Source organism: Dufourea novaeangliae, unplaced genomic scaffold, assembly GCF_001272555.1.
Source record: "Dufourea novaeangliae isolate 0120121106 unplaced genomic scaffold, ASM127255v1 scaffold124, whole genome shotgun sequence".
Lineage (NCBI taxonomy): Eukaryota > Metazoa > Arthropoda > Insecta > Hymenoptera > Halictidae > Dufourea > Dufourea novaeangliae.
Window position 1 is genome coordinate 3,735,738 of NW_015374010.1, and position 18,468 is coordinate 3,754,205.

Consider the following 18,468-nt stretch of genomic DNA (forward strand, 5'->3'; position numbering starts at 1 on the left):
AAAGGGTGGCATCTCTCCTGAATTTACCCTACAACAGAGTTGGGCACAATTTCATTGGAATAATACACAATGACAAGCAGCAGTATCTACAATCGTAATCCTGCTCTTTAAACAATTAACGTGATTAAATAATGGTTTGCCAAGTGTTGATTCATTCAAGAAGTAGTATCATTTTATCATAAAAATTGGAATATCCATGTTTTAATGAACTAAACATGGCGAAATACCTTTTTTTTTTATCTTTTATTCGTTATTTAAAACTGTTTACCTACACAATAAATTCTCTCCCCTACAGTGTTTCAGAAATCAGAGATGGGAAAATTGATCACCTAGATGAAGACTTTCGAATAACCTGTTCGACCACAAGTGTGTCAGGTGTCTAAACGATAATAAAAAAGAAGTTAACTATCTACCATCCCCCGTATCAAGGTTCTGGTACGATTACCGGGACACCCTGTATGCGTACGACGCGGTAGCGGCGAAGCCTATCGATTTGCTCTCACGCCAGCGAGATGGACGAACGAGACCAGAGCGAAATAGAAGCAACTTCCGCATTCTCCCGTGAATGCGGCTTTACCAGTCCCTCCGAAAACCGCGCGCAAACACCGGAGAAGGCCCCTTATCGACAGAGTGAAGAAACGAGAGCGCAAAGGGACAAAAATGATAACTTTTGTCGCGACCCGCGAGTAGACGCTTTTATTTGCTTGGTCGGCGCCTTGACGGAAATCTTTACGTTCACTTGACCATGGAGAATGAAACTGTGATTTTTTCTTCTTAACCGATTAACCTTTACAAGACTGGCTGGTTTTTCATGACTTTTTTTTATATTATCGAGCTAGAACTTTTATACAGGGTGAACCGAATCGTGATCAGTAGAGATTACTCTGTTATTGGCAGTCCGATCGAAAATGTATTTATCAGGTATAGCATGGTTTCAAGAGAGCTTTAATGTGATTATAGCAAATTTTTTGCCAATTTTTTTTTCATGATTTTTCAAGGTCACCTTCAATTTTTTGCAAATACACCTATAATTTTTTTACGCCTATCTGTTAGAGGATTTCAAGACGAATTCGGTAAGTGTTATAACATAACTTTTACCTTAATTTAAGCGATGTTCAAAATGGGGTCCGTCAGCTGCAATGCAGTCGCATAGGCGGCGAATAAAAGAGTGTTTAGCACTTTCTATGACTTCTGCACTGATAGCTGAGCATGCATCCACTATTCTTTGTGGAAAAAACATTTTCGATCGGACTGCTAATAACAGAGTAATCTTTACTGATCACGATTCGTGGTTCACCATGTATATGTTTTATGGTGTTACATCGCGCAAAAAGAAGCATCGCCTCTGGAGCCTAAAAATAGGCCTTTAAAGGTTAATATCGACCGGGATGAAAAACAGGCTTAGAAATAAAATTTCAATCACAAACCTAACCCAGACCTAACGCGATAGACCTTTTAATAAAAAAACAAATCTTTAACAGAATGTCAGTTTCGTAAATTGACCTATAAAAATCTGAATTTGGATAAAGATCCAGTCTAGTTATTATTAGTAGCCTAATAAAGTCTTTAAGAGAAGAAAGGAATCCCTAATTTTATACTTGAATTTATAAATTACTTTGAGATATGTCATGTGTCATGAAGATTCACAGTTTAGTAATACAATCTGGGGTGTAAGATAGGATTTAGCATCTATTCCAGGAATGAATTAAATTTTACTCCAACTATAAAATGATCTAGTGGTCTGAGGCGTGTTGTATCTTTAGAAAGCTCTAATGTGCAATAAAGGTTTGTAAATAGAACCGAATCACTTCTAATGACGTAATTTATTCAATTGGTAATCACCATTAATATCCGTAGTATTTCAATCCTACATATATTATTATAGTTCCAATAAGAACAATCTCTGTCATTCTATAAAAAAACAGGTGCAGAAATTATACACACATTACGTACATATCGATTTTGATCCTCGAGTTGTCAAGAGCTCGATAGAACTTGACAGTTCGTGACAGATGATTGAAGCTGACAGTGTTTTACATCAGACGAGATGAAACGTTCACTTTTAGACGATTGAAACCTAGAGATTTTGCCGACTGCAACTCTCTTATCGTCTATCAAAGGAAATTTTTCACGCGGGAAGGTGAAGACGCGAGCGTTATACGTGAAAATCATTAACCCCGGTAAAAAGAGAAAGTAAACGGAATCAGAGAAAGCTGAACGAAGAGGTAATTCCGAAGAAGATTTAAGAGAGGAAAGAGGCGTGATGTACGCTGCGGTTACCGACCTACGTCAAGCAAAGGTCATACCAGGTATTACCAGAAACGCGGCTGATATCCTCGGTGTGCAAAACAAAGGCGAAAAGTAGACCAAGGTGAATAAAAGGTGCAAACAACTTGTGCTGTACTACGTACAACGACTGTTTACTTTTTACGAATAACAATTTGGGGCCCGTTCAAATAAATATATACAGGGTGTTCCAAAATAGCTTCGACACCCGGAACTTCAGGGTTCCTGGGATGATTTGAAACAACTTTTTCCTTAACAAAAATGTTATTCGAGGCTTTGCTAACGAGATATTAACGAAAAACCCCGACCAATCAGAGCGTGAGTCTGTCGGCCGAGCATCCGCGGTAGCGTTGGCTATGTGCTGCGATTGGTAGACAACGCTACCGCGGGAGCTCGACCAGCAGACTCGCGCTCTGATTGGACGGTGTCTTAGGTCTAAATTGGTCCTGGGTTTTTCCATTTCGAATTTCTAAGTTAAAGTGGGTCCAACTTAGACCCCTTCGTCCTAAATTAGTCCCTTCCATGATTTTTTCAACCAAAGTTCTTTTGATTAGTATAACTTCGTCTCCAGTTATTCCGAGATTGCCAGAACTCTTGCCAGGAGCTCTCCATTAATATTATTGGAATCTCTCAACCCGATTTTAGTCCAATTTCTGTCTAACAACTTCAGATCGCTCCAGTTCTATTCTCTTGGTTCTCGCTTAATCCGAATCGTGTCTCTTCTCCCTAAATTGATGCTATTCGCGTCTACCCACGCCAGATTGGTCTGGCTTTGATCTCCCGGCTCTTGGGTAATACAATTTCCGTCACTCATTCTTCGGTTGTACCAATTCGATCATTTCGAGTCTTAGTTAATGTAACTGACACTGTATCACTTGCTTAATTAGACTTTATACTATTACATACATATTCACAAAACAAATCGATTTACTTTTTTATATGTGTCATTTTTCATAAGAAAATCAAACAATAAAACATGTACATTCTAAATTATGAATTTTTACACATATTTCTAATATTCACGAATTAATTAAAATACAATGATTTGAAAGCTTTCTTTCAAGATTTAACCCTTTATCTTCCTTCACACTCTTTAGTCTACTAAGAAAATTAAATTAGAGGACGGAAATAATAAAATTAAGTACCAATATGGCGGATTGAGATAGCTAAAATAAAATAATATGGTGGACTGAAATAACAAAATTAAGTAATATGGCGGGTTGAAATGATCAAAATGAAATAATATGGCGGATTGAAATAACAAAATTAAGTCATATAGCGGACTGAAATAACACAATTAAGTAATATGGCGGACTGGAATTACTAAAATGAAATAATATGGCGAATTGAAATAACAAAATGAAATAATACGACGGTAACCGTTTCACTCACCTTTGCAGCTTGCGGCTCGATGTCGGTGAGCCGTTGCGCTCGAGGCCTCTCTTGAGCCGATCCTGGCATCCTTTGCAGCCTCTCCGTGGACGAGGACGAGGAGGATGAGGATCCAGGCCTCTGGCCTGGTTTGCCACGCGCCAGGATGACGGCAGGATTTTACTTTCCTCTCAATTGAACCATTATTCCTCTTTCGCGTTCTTCTGCGCAAACAATTTGTTACGGTGCTCAGACGTCTTTATCGCCGCTTTCATAACGTCGGAATATTAACCTCGCGATACAGGCACCCGTAAACGTATCGGTGAAGCAGCCGTACGATCGTAAATATCGCGCGGAATTACCTATATTTGCCGTGAGCGCTGATTAAAACGTGGATGAGCTTCTTTTAAAACCTTCGATCCGAACCCCCCACCTTTCCACCCTAGTAATTGAATTCAACGGATATTATTAACTTCGCCAGTTGGTATTTACGTCTCTGACAAACGCGACGTGTAATTACGCGCGAAGAAATTTATTCCTCGAGATTTTACGACAGTATCGAATTTATTTCACGTTCTTATCAGATAAACGAGTGATCAAGCATTGAACGTTCTCCGTTCGTCTTTACCGTTTTATTTCTCTCTGTGTGTTTCGAACTACAACTGGTCTTTATCAGATCAACCAGATGTTCTGATGAAATATTCCGATAAAACTCATTAGTATTCCTTCTGTTACGTGTGTCAATAAGCATCCGCTATATTTTGTCTAATTCAATGCTTATTTTCGAGCAAATCAAAAGTCTATGTCATTTTGATAATATCTGCCTTCGTTCTTCGATAATCGCCGCCATTTTGAAAGAATAAAGGGGTAAAAAAATCGTTTAAATTATATTACTAGTTTATTAAATAGGAATAGTGGAATTTTTATCGTGGCATCTAATAAATGTCATGACTAAAAATTAACTTATCGTTTCCATTGCATGGCAAATAATTTCAGGTGAATATTTCTATCGAAATTCTGTTCAAGCCTCCGATCAAATTCTTTTAATCCGTTCCAATGGATCGTACATAAGGTTCTGCTAAACAAGCGTCGCAATCACCAGAAGAAATTTATTTTTCTAACATTTTATGAAGCCATAATTTTATTTCTATTTCTTCTTTGACCACACGCATGCTCTAACCATCGTTAACCACTCACGTTTTATTTATTAATCTGTTCTACGCGAGATATTACTTCGGTTAGAACCGATCTGGAACGGCTAAATGGCTGCGCAAACAAGTTGGTGGTGTTCATCGATTTCCACCGCGACACAAAAGTGGGAATATCTTGAAACACCCGAAAAGACCCCAACTACAAACGCAGTGTGTTCACATGTTATAAACCGGGCCAGCTAGCGAATAATTCGATTCTGAATGCAAAGTGCTTTTAAAATTGAATTCTAGCCCCGGCATTAACCGACGAACGAGACTTTCGTGGGATCCTAATAATACACGGCGCTTATTTTTGTCGCATTGGCCAGCAGCATCCGCGATTGTTCGCTCAATTTTACATAACATTATGAATACTTTTTCTGAGGAGGGTCGCATCCCCTCCTTCAACCCTTACGGGACGACAACATTTTTATGCGTCGGGGCTACTTTTACATATGAATCGAGATCGTGCACTAGAGAGTAGAATGAATATTAGGGATGAAACGAAATACGTTTTACGTATTACGACAACTGAGTTTACGTCCTTATAGGGTAAACGCACGAATGAGTGAACACTTAAGAGATTTTGTAACTGTTACGGTCGAATTTTAAATATTAATAATATTGATAGTATGTACTATATGTAACTGTCGATACTACATAATATGTACTGTCAATTGTTTTCACAAACATTTTTCAAAGAATACAACAGTTTGTATTCTCTTTCTGGAATATTTTTCTCACATTGTTCTCGATACACGTTCGCCTTGTTCCATTCAAATCAGGATCGCAAGAGCCCCAGTTTCTGGCGTTCGGTTCGATACCGTGATAAAAGAAACCGCCCTTGGCCGAAAACGTACACAGTGTTCCCATACCAAGCGTCGAGATCCCCGATTCGTGGCCACTATGGGAGCCACTTCTATACCCGTTTTAATTTTACTTTTAAATCATTCCCAATCTACATGCATTCCTCTTAAATATGAAGCCTTCTGCACTTGAAGAGACTAATCAAAATTCGAACAAAACGATTTACATTTATCTTTTTAACAATTAGTCCGCCTATGATAAATTTTAAAACATGTGGCCTTAAACTGCACTTCTAAAAATAGTACTCGATCTCATTTATTATGAGAAAATTCGAAATCACACTAGAAGCAGAGAAATTAGGTTTACGGGAAAAAGAAGCTTCTACGAGCTTTAGAGAAAACTGAACTCAGGGATTAACGTACTTCCATATGAATAAATGTTAAAAATAAATTTAACAAATTATTCTGTTCAAGCACGACGTAATTTCCACTGCTACAGAATTATAATGACATAAAAATACAAGATATTATCAAACCGACATAAAAACCTTTGGGTACATAGAGAAGAAACCTGAGAATTGTCGGAATATACAGTAAAATGCAAATGACGAGTTAACTCGTCTTCCCCGGTTGAACTGGATTCAACGAATATACAGGGTGTCCCACGATAACTGCCGTTTAATATACCTACTGAACGGTACGTGATAGGACAAAAATGTAAGAAGACTTTTATCAACATTTTTTATGTAGAATGTCAATATAAAAAAATTTGTTACCCTCAATTTCTCGAAGTGATACCAAGGTCATCTCGTCTTTTTTAAATGGAATGCTATGTTTTTGTTTTGATATCATGAAAGTGCAGAAAAAGAAACAAAATCAGCGTACGTCCTTGAAATGACCTTGAGGCAATCCAAAGTCGCAAGAACTAACAACACGAGATGACTTTGGTCTAACCTTGAAAAAGTAAAGGTAAAACAATTTGTTCACAAAGACATTCTACATAAAAAATGATGATAAAAGTCTCCTTACATTTTTGTCTTATCACCTACCGTTCAGTAGTTACATCAAACAGCATTTATTCTGGGACACCCTGTATATCATTCGTAACGATCACATGGCTAGACGCGTTTACATGTCCGCAGTACTGACAGGATTAATAAAATTAAATTACCATCCGACGTATCCTCGAAACGATCGAAATTTCTGCTGCAACTGTTGATATATTAATAACGTTTCCGATTGCGAGGGAAAGAATCGAGACACGTCGGTGGTCAAGGTGTTCGGAGCCCCGGCGAACGGGCAAAGAAAAGTGAAAATACCGGCGGTAATTAATTTCTACGGGGGCCCCGTGGCTCGATCTTATCCGCGAATCGAGAACACGTAGCGGATGAAAGTTTCACGAGCAACGCTAAACGTTTACTCGCGTACGTCGCGTCGCCGAAGCCAGCCGTTGCGCCGCGGTCAGGTGAATTTACTGTTTTAAATCGGACGGCCTTGCCGCGGCCTACGAGCCACACGGCCAGACATAACGATTCTCTTGAACTTTAATTGTAGAAAAGCGTCGTCGTCGTCGTCTGTGTGTCTTATGCATTCGATCGTAATCATCGACAAAGAATGGAAACACCTCCGATCGGAACATCGAGACAACCATTAACTTGCACATTTTTCGATCGAAAGCATTCCATAACTGGGTAATGGTACATGATAAAGGACGAGTTTACTCGTCTTGTCTGTGGTAGATATGAATAATGTTTTAATGTTATTTCTGGTAGAAATGGTATGATAAAACTAATGATAGACAGTTCGAGGGCGTGACTGTAACTTCTAACTGAATGAAACGAATATGATTCTGTTTACTAGAAAGTAATTGGTAATAATCTCTATCGGTAAAAACGTCCACGTTCATAAACCAACCGAGATTGTGGATTAAATATCACAATACAACAAATAAACAAGAACTTCCTCGGCGATGACTCTATTAGGTTCAAAGTAATTTAATAACTACATATTAAAGCCTCTTAAAGCCTTCACCACGTTGCGTTTTATACATATATTCGAACGTGCATGAAACGCACATAATTCAGAATCTAATAATAACACATAGAAAGTACCATTACACTTAATTACACGTTGCGTAATATACTACTTCGTAGTAATCTAAAATAATTATTTCAATCACGAAGGATGACACGCGGAGTGTCATAAGGAAATGCGTTAATAAAAGAAAGAAATTATATTTAAGGCCGCCGAAACGTGGTGCAGGCCACGAAACCATAAAACCAAAAAACGATCATGCTCGATGCACTGTAGAAGCGAGACGTGTATTGTACATATACTTACGAGCGATACATTCACACCACCGACACGTAATTCCGCTATCCACAGGTAGTGGTATACAAAGTAACGCTAATTTATATGGTTACGAACTTTCCAAAGCAATTAAGCTAGCGACATGAAAGTAAAACGCGATGTGTATAATAAAAAAATAGGTGAAAAATATTCGGTTCACAATTATCACCTCCCAATACCTTCGGAGTTTCTCGTGTACAAAGGGTGTCCAATTAATTTTCAGAATGTAAAAACAAAGGCTTAGTTTAAATGAAAAGACTCGAGATCGTTTTTGGTCGGTGTATTTGGTAACAATACTATCTGTATCAAAATTCTTATTCCTCCGACTCACAGAGAGGTGCTTTCAAATACATTCTGTGATTTCCGCGTAACGATACCTAACACCAAGCCTAATTGCTCTTGACCATTTGATAACACTGTGCGGCGAATATCATCCATACTGAGAAGATTCAATGTTTATAAAATACCGTCGATAACTTTTTAGGTACTATCAAGTTCATCGTATAACGTTTCGATGACAAAGTAGAGTTCTATCCAGGAGGCATTGAGAAATTACCAGAAAGATGAAATATCGTTACAGAAATTTGTAATCATTGCATTTCTACATTGATGTTAAATTTAACTATTCTTGTTATGGGAATATTAATGAACAAACTTGAATACTTTTGGTGTCGATTTGTGTTTCTAGCGTACATTCAGTATTTCTATATTTCATTTCACTCAATATACATGAAAATTAGGAGGATACGTTATTTTCTGTTCAATTCTGAAGCACCTAAAATTTCACAAGCATACAAAGTGTTAATGCAACCTAAATAGAACATATAATCGACAGCGATTCACGACGACAAACCTAATGTTACTGTAACATACATTTCTTCTACTTTATATTCTTTCTTTGCTTCGACTTCTACTCTGTCTTGTTTTTAATTCATCGCTGCGCGTCTCTGTCCCATGTCGTTTCAGAAACTGTAGATAGGAAAGATTTCCTCGTAAATAACCATTATTATTATTATAAGTGGAGCACCGTCGGATTCGAGTCACAATTGGACCAATGTACACCGAGTGCTCACCGTCCAACGAGCTAATTAACAAACCGTCTTCCACGGCGAACTGTTTTTCGTGGTACAGGGAACATCCGGTTGCGCATTCGCCAGCGAAACCGACAGTCATTCCATCGTCGTTTTACATTTTTCTGTCCCCCTTTCCCCCTTTTTTCCCTCTCTTGTTCCGACTTCTCAGTCGAGAGAGCGTGGCGCAGCGAGCAGCACGGTCGAGAAACGACGAAAATAAAAGTGTAACAAAGCCGCAAGTAAAAAGCCTATGCCACATCCGCTGCCCATACGTCGGACATCTTGAACACCCGTGAGCGGAACTTAGATTGCGATAATTAACTCACTAAAGTACGGACCACCGTCGAGGTCGGGTCAATCGTGACCCACCACAGGATCTTATGTGTACCTACGTAGGGGACTTAATGCAATGTTCACCATTTCTATGTACATATCGAAATGTATATTAAGTCCATTCGATAGTTTGAAGGTAGCGATTGTTTATCGTTGAATTTTTATCATACGGTTCCAAAGTTACAATGTTTTTGAACCTTTGATTTGTTCTCCCCGTCTCTAGGGTCCAGATATGCAAAAAAGAAATACAAAAGAAAATGTAGTAATATCTGTTTCCCCGTAAGTATTTTATTGCGTTTCAAATAAAATGGAGAACTCGTTGAATCTGATGAAAGTTTTGATTTTTCATTTCACAGAGCCCAATAGGGTGCAATAGTGTGCGAAGAAAAAATGTGGTTGAGATCCATCTCGAATAAAAAAATTGTAAGATTACCGTCAAAAAGTTTGATGGATCGAGTCGTGTCTATCGACTATGATTTCGATATCTATGGAGATTCCATTTCCGTTGCCTTTGTTCAGATTTCAAGACGAATTGTAAAGAAGTTTCGTCCATACAGCCTGAAACAACGGAACCGAAGATTTTCGATCTTCCCCTTTATTTTCTCGCACCCCTCACCCCGAATCTGATCACCACTGCAACACTTTATGCAAGATGGATGTATTTATTTTCCTTTGAAGACCGAAACAGCCCGGACTAATTTTTCATCTCGCGAAACAGGAAAATATGAATAGCCGGGATATCAAGAGCACTAATTTAGAGCCTGAAGACGCGAAGAGACTCGTCAGATGTCGACGCAGCCTCTTGCGAAAGCGCGTGAATGAGACCACCAGAATAAATTGTTGCTTTGTTGAAACTCGTTTTAGATGCCTGCCGTTTTGCACGGCTTAACAAAATGTTCATTTATTATTGTTAAATCGAAATATGCCTCTGCTATAAAAATACATCGCTTTTCTGATTTTTATAAGAAAGTCATGATCCGCGAGAGAATTGAATTTAAAGAGAATCTGAAGGAGAGAATTTAGTGAAATCTTCAATCACTCCTTGGATGACTCATACTGCGAACTATGGTCGAGATTCACACGGTTCCTTTGATGGTCACTTCGATCGATAAATTCGAATCCCTAGAAGTTTATTCGATCCGAGTGTGTGTTTGGGCTTCGGTGTCGCGTGAGTCAAAACTGAAAGTGTCTGCCAGAGTATGGTCTTGATTAAAAAGTAATCAATAAGTGAATCTACAATTAAACGGCATTCGTAATTATGTTACTCATGGCCGAATTGTGTTAAATGTAACGCTATGCATATAGTCCTTATTAAAATTGTTTGTGTCTGAAGTAATCTGAACAATTGGCACACTTTTTCTGATAACTCAAAAATATTCTGACCTTTAAAGAATCAAATCGATACATGACTTTACTTTAAAATACTTGAGTAATCGAAGTAGTCAAAATATAATTCGATTACACGCACTATTTCTAACAACGTTCCTATAAACAAATTACTCATAACTTATTTAAATTATTAAATTACATGTAGTATTATAATAATAATTAAATTATCCAACAAAATAGTCATAACAAGATAGTTAAAAGTATTGTATCAATAAGCAAACATGTTCGTATTTAATACTCAATGCTACTCCGAATGTTACGTTAAGCATTCGAACTATTCAAGTTACAATTCAAACAATCGAGCTTCTTCAAGTACTACTCGAATCACCGAGAATTCAAACTATTAATCAAATAATCAAGCTATTTAGAGTGCTACTTAACATCTGAAACTACTCGAAGCATTCACGATTGAAGCAATCGAGATTTTTCGAGAATCACTTAACCACGCAAATTACCAGTTTCACAGAATGTTACTACTCAAGCTATTCAAAATGTCACCTGAGTAATCAAGATACACGCTAATACCAAAGTTATTCAGTATCTCGAAAAGTGTTTGGTTTACTTTGACAAATATCATATTTCATCTTCACCTACGCAATTCAAATATTTCTGTAACGGTCGTTTACATCTGCGCGACGGATTAGGAGACACGGTTGAGAACGCGCCATAATCCGGCGGGCGACAGATGCGATCGGGGTTAAATAATTTCACGAAGTCGTTGACATGCCACTTATTCATGCTTAACGAGCTTGATAGGGACGAGTCAAGGTGGGATTTTTCAATACGGATCTTTTTCTTTCACGAATTCCCGCCCTCGCGTATTGTTATTCCCGCGGTGATGTTCAAACACGCGCAACCGCGACCATTGCTTAATTACAACCCGCGCGGATTGTTTTTCTCTATTCCGGTTGTGTAATGTGCACGAGAACGAATTAAACGTCGTGCATACGAGCCCTTATCACGTTACACGCACTTCAAGCCTTACGTTGTAACTAAAATCCCCCTTTTTTTGTGTTTACACGCGCCAAATCGCCGTTATTTACACTCTGCCAACGCACTGCAACCCCTGTCATAAGTTTCCATCGAAACGATACTATATGTATGTTTACAGTACTCCATAAGGTACACTCAATAAGCCCTACTTCTAAAATTTCATTATTCAATGTAATATTAGCTATACCACTAAGTAATCTACAATTTTTAGTAACACAATGGTAATATATTATAGTTTGAAATTAAACTAGCTCCCGCCCTTCCTTTTTTTAAAAATAATGGTGGGTCTGGCAGAACAATAACGATCGCTATGGAGGCGGAATACGCCTTTGATTTCACGACGAGTAAGTATTAAAAGGTACAAGAATGAGGATGTGGAGTCTATTGACTCTACTGTTAATATCACTCACAGTTCGATGGTATTAAATAAGAAAGGTGTAACGATATACCCGAGGTTAGAGCAAAGTATAAAAACAATGGTTCATACATGCAACGTAGACTGTATATGTATTATATATACCATTGAAGTAACGCGAATTCTCTAGCCGTGTTCACTACCGGAAACCCCTGGGGCGCGGAGAAATGTTCTAATAGCGAAATTCATAAATTTTGAGGTTATAGAATTCACCGAAGAACGTTAAAAGGCTCCCCCCGATGATTAGTTCCATGCGATGCCAGTGCAACCGGGGGGGTTAGGTGCAACGAACTTCGCGTGTAAAATTGCACCGTGGTAATAGGCCGCCAAATAAATACATATAAGATACGAGACGTATTTACATCGCACACAGGATCGTTGATAACACAGTACGAAAAACCCTACCGAACGCTACGGGGACTGGAACCGGGGAACAGCTGCGGATATCGACTCTCACCTGAAACCACGAGCAAGGGAAGTAACGGCGGTTATGTCAGGGAAACGACAATACCGATAACTTTCCGCTGGTACATCGTAGACTCGGAAAGCCCTTTTACATCCTCCGCCATTTACTGCACCGTTACACGCACACGCACGCACACACAGCGCGACGTTACGCGAGAGAGAAAGAGGGAGAGAGAGAAAAAAAAGAGGCACAGGCACACGATATACGTACGATACTCATGGGATGCTCCGCGGAGATTAAATTGTACTTACATGGGCGAATAAATACACACGAAAAAAAGATCAAGCGAAATGTGGATCGGTCATTTTCGATTCGTTTCGCGCGCCGATCGTACGCGAGTGCAAATAAGGCCACGTAAGGGGCACCGAAACGGCACTTGCATACTAACAAACGGGAAGCTCCTCTTCCCTTGCCATGCGTATATTAATATACGTCGGGGGCCCGCGTGTAGACGCGCCGTGTTACAATGTTTTTCGCTCGTATATATATGCGTTACGTACTTGCGTGTATATATCACCACTCCCGAGGTTGAGGATCCCTGCCCCGCCGTGACAGAGACAGGCGAACAGAGGATGAAGAGAGAGATAGGTCTCACCACGAAGAAAAACACACGTCTGCCGGAACGCGAGCCATGTTTGTCCCTGGCTAATTCACCGCGAGACTTCGAAACCGACACGGAGATCGCGTTGACAGTTCTCGCGTAGCATCGCCCTCGTTTTTCGCCACGGTCCTCGCTCCGGTCGCGACGAAGTTAACCTTCATTTACGAGCTACTACGGGACGCTGTTTTTGATACGCTGTCAGACCGACCTGCCTAACCTGACCCTCGCGTCTTGACTGGTGGAACACCGAACACTACGCTCCTTATGCGCAACTACGCTTGCGCAGGATTCTGCCGGTTATGCTGTGGACTGCGGCGGGAACATTTGAACGGAATATGTTGAAACGTTCGATACCGAGCATCATTCAAAGTGCAGGAATGGGAATAAGAAAAATAATTAACTATAAAAAGTTCTAATATAAGAATTCTTTTAGTTTTTTTCAGTTTCATGTTACATCATTCTTCTTGAGATGTTACAATCATATGTTAACATTTTCCTATTTAATTGTATATTGTATGATCTGTTTAATTATCATTCGGAAAAGTATAATTTTCGTGTATTAATGGTAACAGTTTAACCATAAGAGCAGTTTCTATTTGATGTGAATTGTCGACTTCTAACATGGAGAAACAGTTTTCTTTGAATGGAATGTTCACGCTTTGTTTAATTACATTTGTCAGCGCAGAGGCAAGCACCTGACATGATTTGTAATCATTATCCAGTGGAACATAATTATTATAAATCACTTGTCCATCACAATGTACCGTGAACTTCGTTTGCGGATTCAAATGTTGCAATAAAATTACATCATTTAATATAGCCTGCGTGAATTGTTCTATGTCAATAGAATCTAATTTATGCTGTACATACAAAGCAAATAAACTTTTTTAAATGAACAGATAATAATACAAAGCATTTTAGTGTCTACTATAAAAAATGTATACCATCAATTGTAAAGATAAATAATTCTTTTGGTGAGAAAAATCAACTTCACTCTTATTACTTGCTTTTCTACTTAGTGATAAGTGCGTCCGTGTAAAACGTAAAACCATAGCATTTTGGCCATCGTTAAATTGATTCCTGGTGTATATTGTAGCAATTTCTGAGTTTCGTGGGAAAACATTCCTCGAAACAAGTTCTTTAAATACATTATTTGAGAAGCGTAGAACGTCATTCGTGGTATGACCATAATTCGTAGTTTGAATCGTGTAATTCGTACCATTTTTCATTAAGGTAACGTCTATGTGACTGTACCTCGTCTTACCCAATGAATTTTTAAAATTCCATTCATCGAAGTTCCGTAATATCTAAACATTATTGTGGAAATTATATAATTATACGTTAAAGGTAATGAAAAAATTCTCGAATAACGCATAATAACGAATCACAGACTTAGAACGGCGTATCCTAAGTCTGTAAACGTACTAAAGGTCCAATCCATGGTAAATTGCTATCATTTTTAATTAAAGACTAAAAACAGATATATTTTCGGTAACATGTTGGTTAAGTCGTACTAAAACCGAAATAATTACGGAATATAGAAACTATTGAAGTCTATGTCAAAACTATGTAGTGTAGGCAGTAATCAATTCGAAATCAAAATCTGTTTTCATTTTTTTTCTATATTTCTTGATAATGTTTGAATACTGTTGCCATCCATAATTATTTTTTGTACTGAAACTGTATATCTGCTATCAAAATTCCTTAAGTTTATTCGAACAATCTATATATTGTAATCTCCTCTATAAACTAGTTACTTTTCAAACGCAATAACAATGAGTGCTTGTCGCAAAATAACGATACTGTTATTTTCCCAATACTGTATTTACGTACAAATAATGATGTGTTACTTATATAATCATTAGTAGCAATTAAAGAGTAGCCATATTTCTGGTTACTTCCTTGTACGTATTTAGTTCTTATTAAAAAGTTAAATTTTAGGTTACTATATTTGATTAGACCATATTACCATAAGGAATCGTACTTTACTGACAATGACACCAAAGAAATTTCTATCAAATACAATTTCATCCATAACGGTAAGTAGGCTCGTTTGAAACTACCGGTATCCGCGGGACCCTGACCTCTAGGTACGGAGCACGCTACTGAAAGGTACTTCCCTACCGATAAAAGAACCTTCGCTGTGGTGAATCAACAGTCAAACACGAAGATTGTGTGGCGTCGGTATATGAATTTGTCCGTGTTCGCCATGGTGCACCTGTCTCAGTAGCGGAAGGAAAAAAATCCATGTACAAGAGGTGACAATAACTCCAAACGTCGTGATCGACTACGTTCGATCGTTTACAGACAATAATCGGGCATAACCAGTGCCGGGTACTATTTATTTCTATCGTGTCGTGAGCAGAATCATATCGAATGACAGAACCAGAACGGAAAAACGAACCTAACCTCAGTGGGGAGCGTGCTACTCCGCCGCGAAAGATCCGTCACCGGTGAGTACCTCGTATTTCCTTTCGTACGGTAGCTTTCTATCCCTTTTTTCTATTAAATAATCATCGGGACAGCAACAGGAACAATTTTTTCCATTTATGATTGTGGTTAGTCGCGTTCGGTATACATCAGTTGGTAACGCGTGCTCCTTGGATACACCGCACGTTTCCGTACGGACCAATCAAAACACGCTATACGTCGCCTGACTCGCCAGCTGACCAATCCCAGAGCTTTGTCAATTTTTTGATTGCCTCGCGTGAAAATCCATTGAGTCCGTGACCGCTAAATATACGTAAATAATTATAGTACGTAGTAGAAAAAAATAACGTTTGCTCACGATTATTTGACGCGAGACATTTTTTCTTCGATAAACTGACAGTCGTTATTATGCAGAACATAAATCAATGTACTACATAATATGTACACATAATAATTATGAATAGCAATATTTGCATTCATTAGATGTAAAGAAAAAGATAAACGTAGTACATTTTGGATTTGCTAACGTATAAGTACAGTGCGATTGTTGATGTAAAACCACAATTATGTAAATTAATTTATAAAAGCAGAAACTAAACGAAATGTTCAAGAACTAATTTTCGCTATTATTCTGAAAGTATCCCCCATTATAAATGCATAAGACCTACAATATAACCGAAAGTGTCATTAACTTTAACGTTCATGATGTTTTAGAGACTAATAAAAGTATTAAATAAGTATTTATAAACGTTCATTTCTGTCTTTCTGCTATCGGCGACGAAAATATACTAAAAAAAAGAAAAATACAATCACGTATTGAAATTGAAAGTTCAGACCACATCGGTATCTTCACGCATGAGTACTTATGTGTTTCAAAGAAAAGAATCTTTTTGCCTCGATCATTACCGCTCTAGTGCGACATGTGCAATCGTAATACGCGCGACATCGGTTATGCAATCGAAGATATTGTGCTGCACTTATCAATGAGCGATGCATGCCATTTCACACGATTTCATGTATTTCTATACTCACGCGACTGATAAACTGGTTAATCGTTCATTTTTTTATCTTGTCGTTTTAGTAACACATCATGCCCAACATTAATGATCCTTTACATTGCGCGCATAGACAGATACAAATTTGAATTTTACGAGTGTAACACGTTCGGTATAACTCCTATGAAACTCGTTGAAAATTTTGTTGGGACAAAAATTGGTCTACACATTACTTTAGAAGCCTGTCTAATTTTTAAAGACGGTATGCTCGTTTACGAAAGTTTGTTCACACCTCCTACCATATACTACACTCACAATTACCATTGATCACCTTTCAACGTGTGCTAACAATCTTATCGAGCCGGGCCATGCTGTGTGTACGATAATCGGGATCACACGATAATCGCTTGGATCGTACGTTAATGAACATTCAATTTGTTAAGGATTTCGTCTGAAAAATCTATATCACGAACCGTAATTTGTAAAACTTATACTAACAGAACTACCTTGTTTGCATATTATTAATGTGATTATTAATTCTAATTACCAATTTACTAAAAAATTACCAAAAAAATAACTCAATTAATTTGTTACAAATATGAGTGTTTTTGAAGTTATACCATAGTTAAGCTAGGGTTGGGACTGTTATCAAATCATTATTTTTTCGCCTACTCTAACGGTTCGTTTCATGATTTATAACAATATTGTTCGAATTTTGAAGTATTAGAAATAATTAGAATAATTTAAAAATTGAATATTTTACAAGTATGCGTAAAATCCATTCTGTCTCCGTTAAGCATTATGTATGGTTCGAGCCAAGTCGGGCTGCGCGGTGCTGGCGAAGGGGTGAAATAGTTCCAGTTGGCATGGTCTGGCTTCAGCAATCCCTGCAGAATTCGAGTTTAAGCTGGATTCACACTATTTGTTAACACAGTCGATTACTATTCTTCATCGAAGCATTAGTAAAAGGAGCCATGACCCGGTCAGTGAGACTATTACAATGCAAAACCTATTGAGCCACTTTCGATAAGGGATAACCGCTTTTAAGGTGAAAAACAGATTAGACTTGACAAATATCTGTTTGCTAAAAAAAGGGTCAGACCGGAAGAAGATTTTTCTTATTTCCATTTCAGTAGCATTTACAAATGAAGGAAAACCTCTTTAAGAAAATTGCAAGTATCGACAGTCCAGAGTATAGGATTACTCTAAAAGCTATATGTATACATATATTGTGTGTGCAAGTACTTTCTTTATCCACTGTGATTGCGACACTCCCATTTTCGTCACGAGATAGTCAACTCCCATTTGACGAGTAGAATTTAAAAAAAAAATGAACCTAATTTACGTAGTTTTACCTAATTACGCATTTTTCAAAAAAATTTAGTCAATCCACGCGCGTCTCATTGGTCCAAAGAATACAAATTTGAAGAATACATATTAAGTCCTGTAAACTTTGTAAACTTAGTGGAGATAGAGTAATTAAGAACCAGAGTGACGATGTGTAGTCTTAATTGTAATTGTAATTATTCTATTGGAAGATGAAACTTTTTTCGCGGCGAGAAAGGAAGAAATCTTTGTAAATTCGTTCGTTTATAGGATCTTCGTAAAAGTTCGTTTACACTGAAGAAATTATCAAAGTAAAGCTTCTGATCAAATTACACGCGGTCGTTGTTGTTGATAACCGGGGCGCATGTCCTCGGACGGTTTCGATTTGTGGCTCAATATCGTACGATCCGTCGCGAATGTCATGATCCGAGCACGCGGCGCTCGT

General features: G+C 38.0%; 2 protein-coding genes across 3 annotated transcripts in view; one reads left to right on the plus strand and one right to left on the minus strand.

The window, feature by feature from the left end:
• LOC107188341 (GTPase-activating protein CdGAPr) overlaps positions 1-3,747 on the minus strand; it is a 33,140-nt gene extending 29,393 nt beyond the window's left edge. The window contains exon 1 of the mRNA XM_015576617.1: positions 3,679-3,747. Coding sequence (XP_015432103.1) covers positions 3,679-3,747 — 69 coding nt within the window. The remainder of the gene's footprint in view (positions 1-3,678) is intronic.
• Positions 3,748-15,443: 11,696 nt separating this feature from the next.
• Positions 15,444-18,468, plus strand: part of LOC107188411 (acetyl-CoA carboxylase) — a 41,968-nt gene continuing 38,943 nt past the window's right edge. Inside the window, exon 1 of one of the 2 annotated variants that reach the window (XM_015576701.1) lies at positions 15,444-15,725. In XM_015576701.1, coding sequence (XP_015432187.1) covers positions 15,649-15,725 — 77 coding nt within the window. In that variant the 5' untranslated portion in view covers positions 15,444-15,648. The remainder of the gene's footprint in view (positions 15,726-18,468) is intronic. The other variant, XM_015576700.1, reaches the window with a different exon arrangement.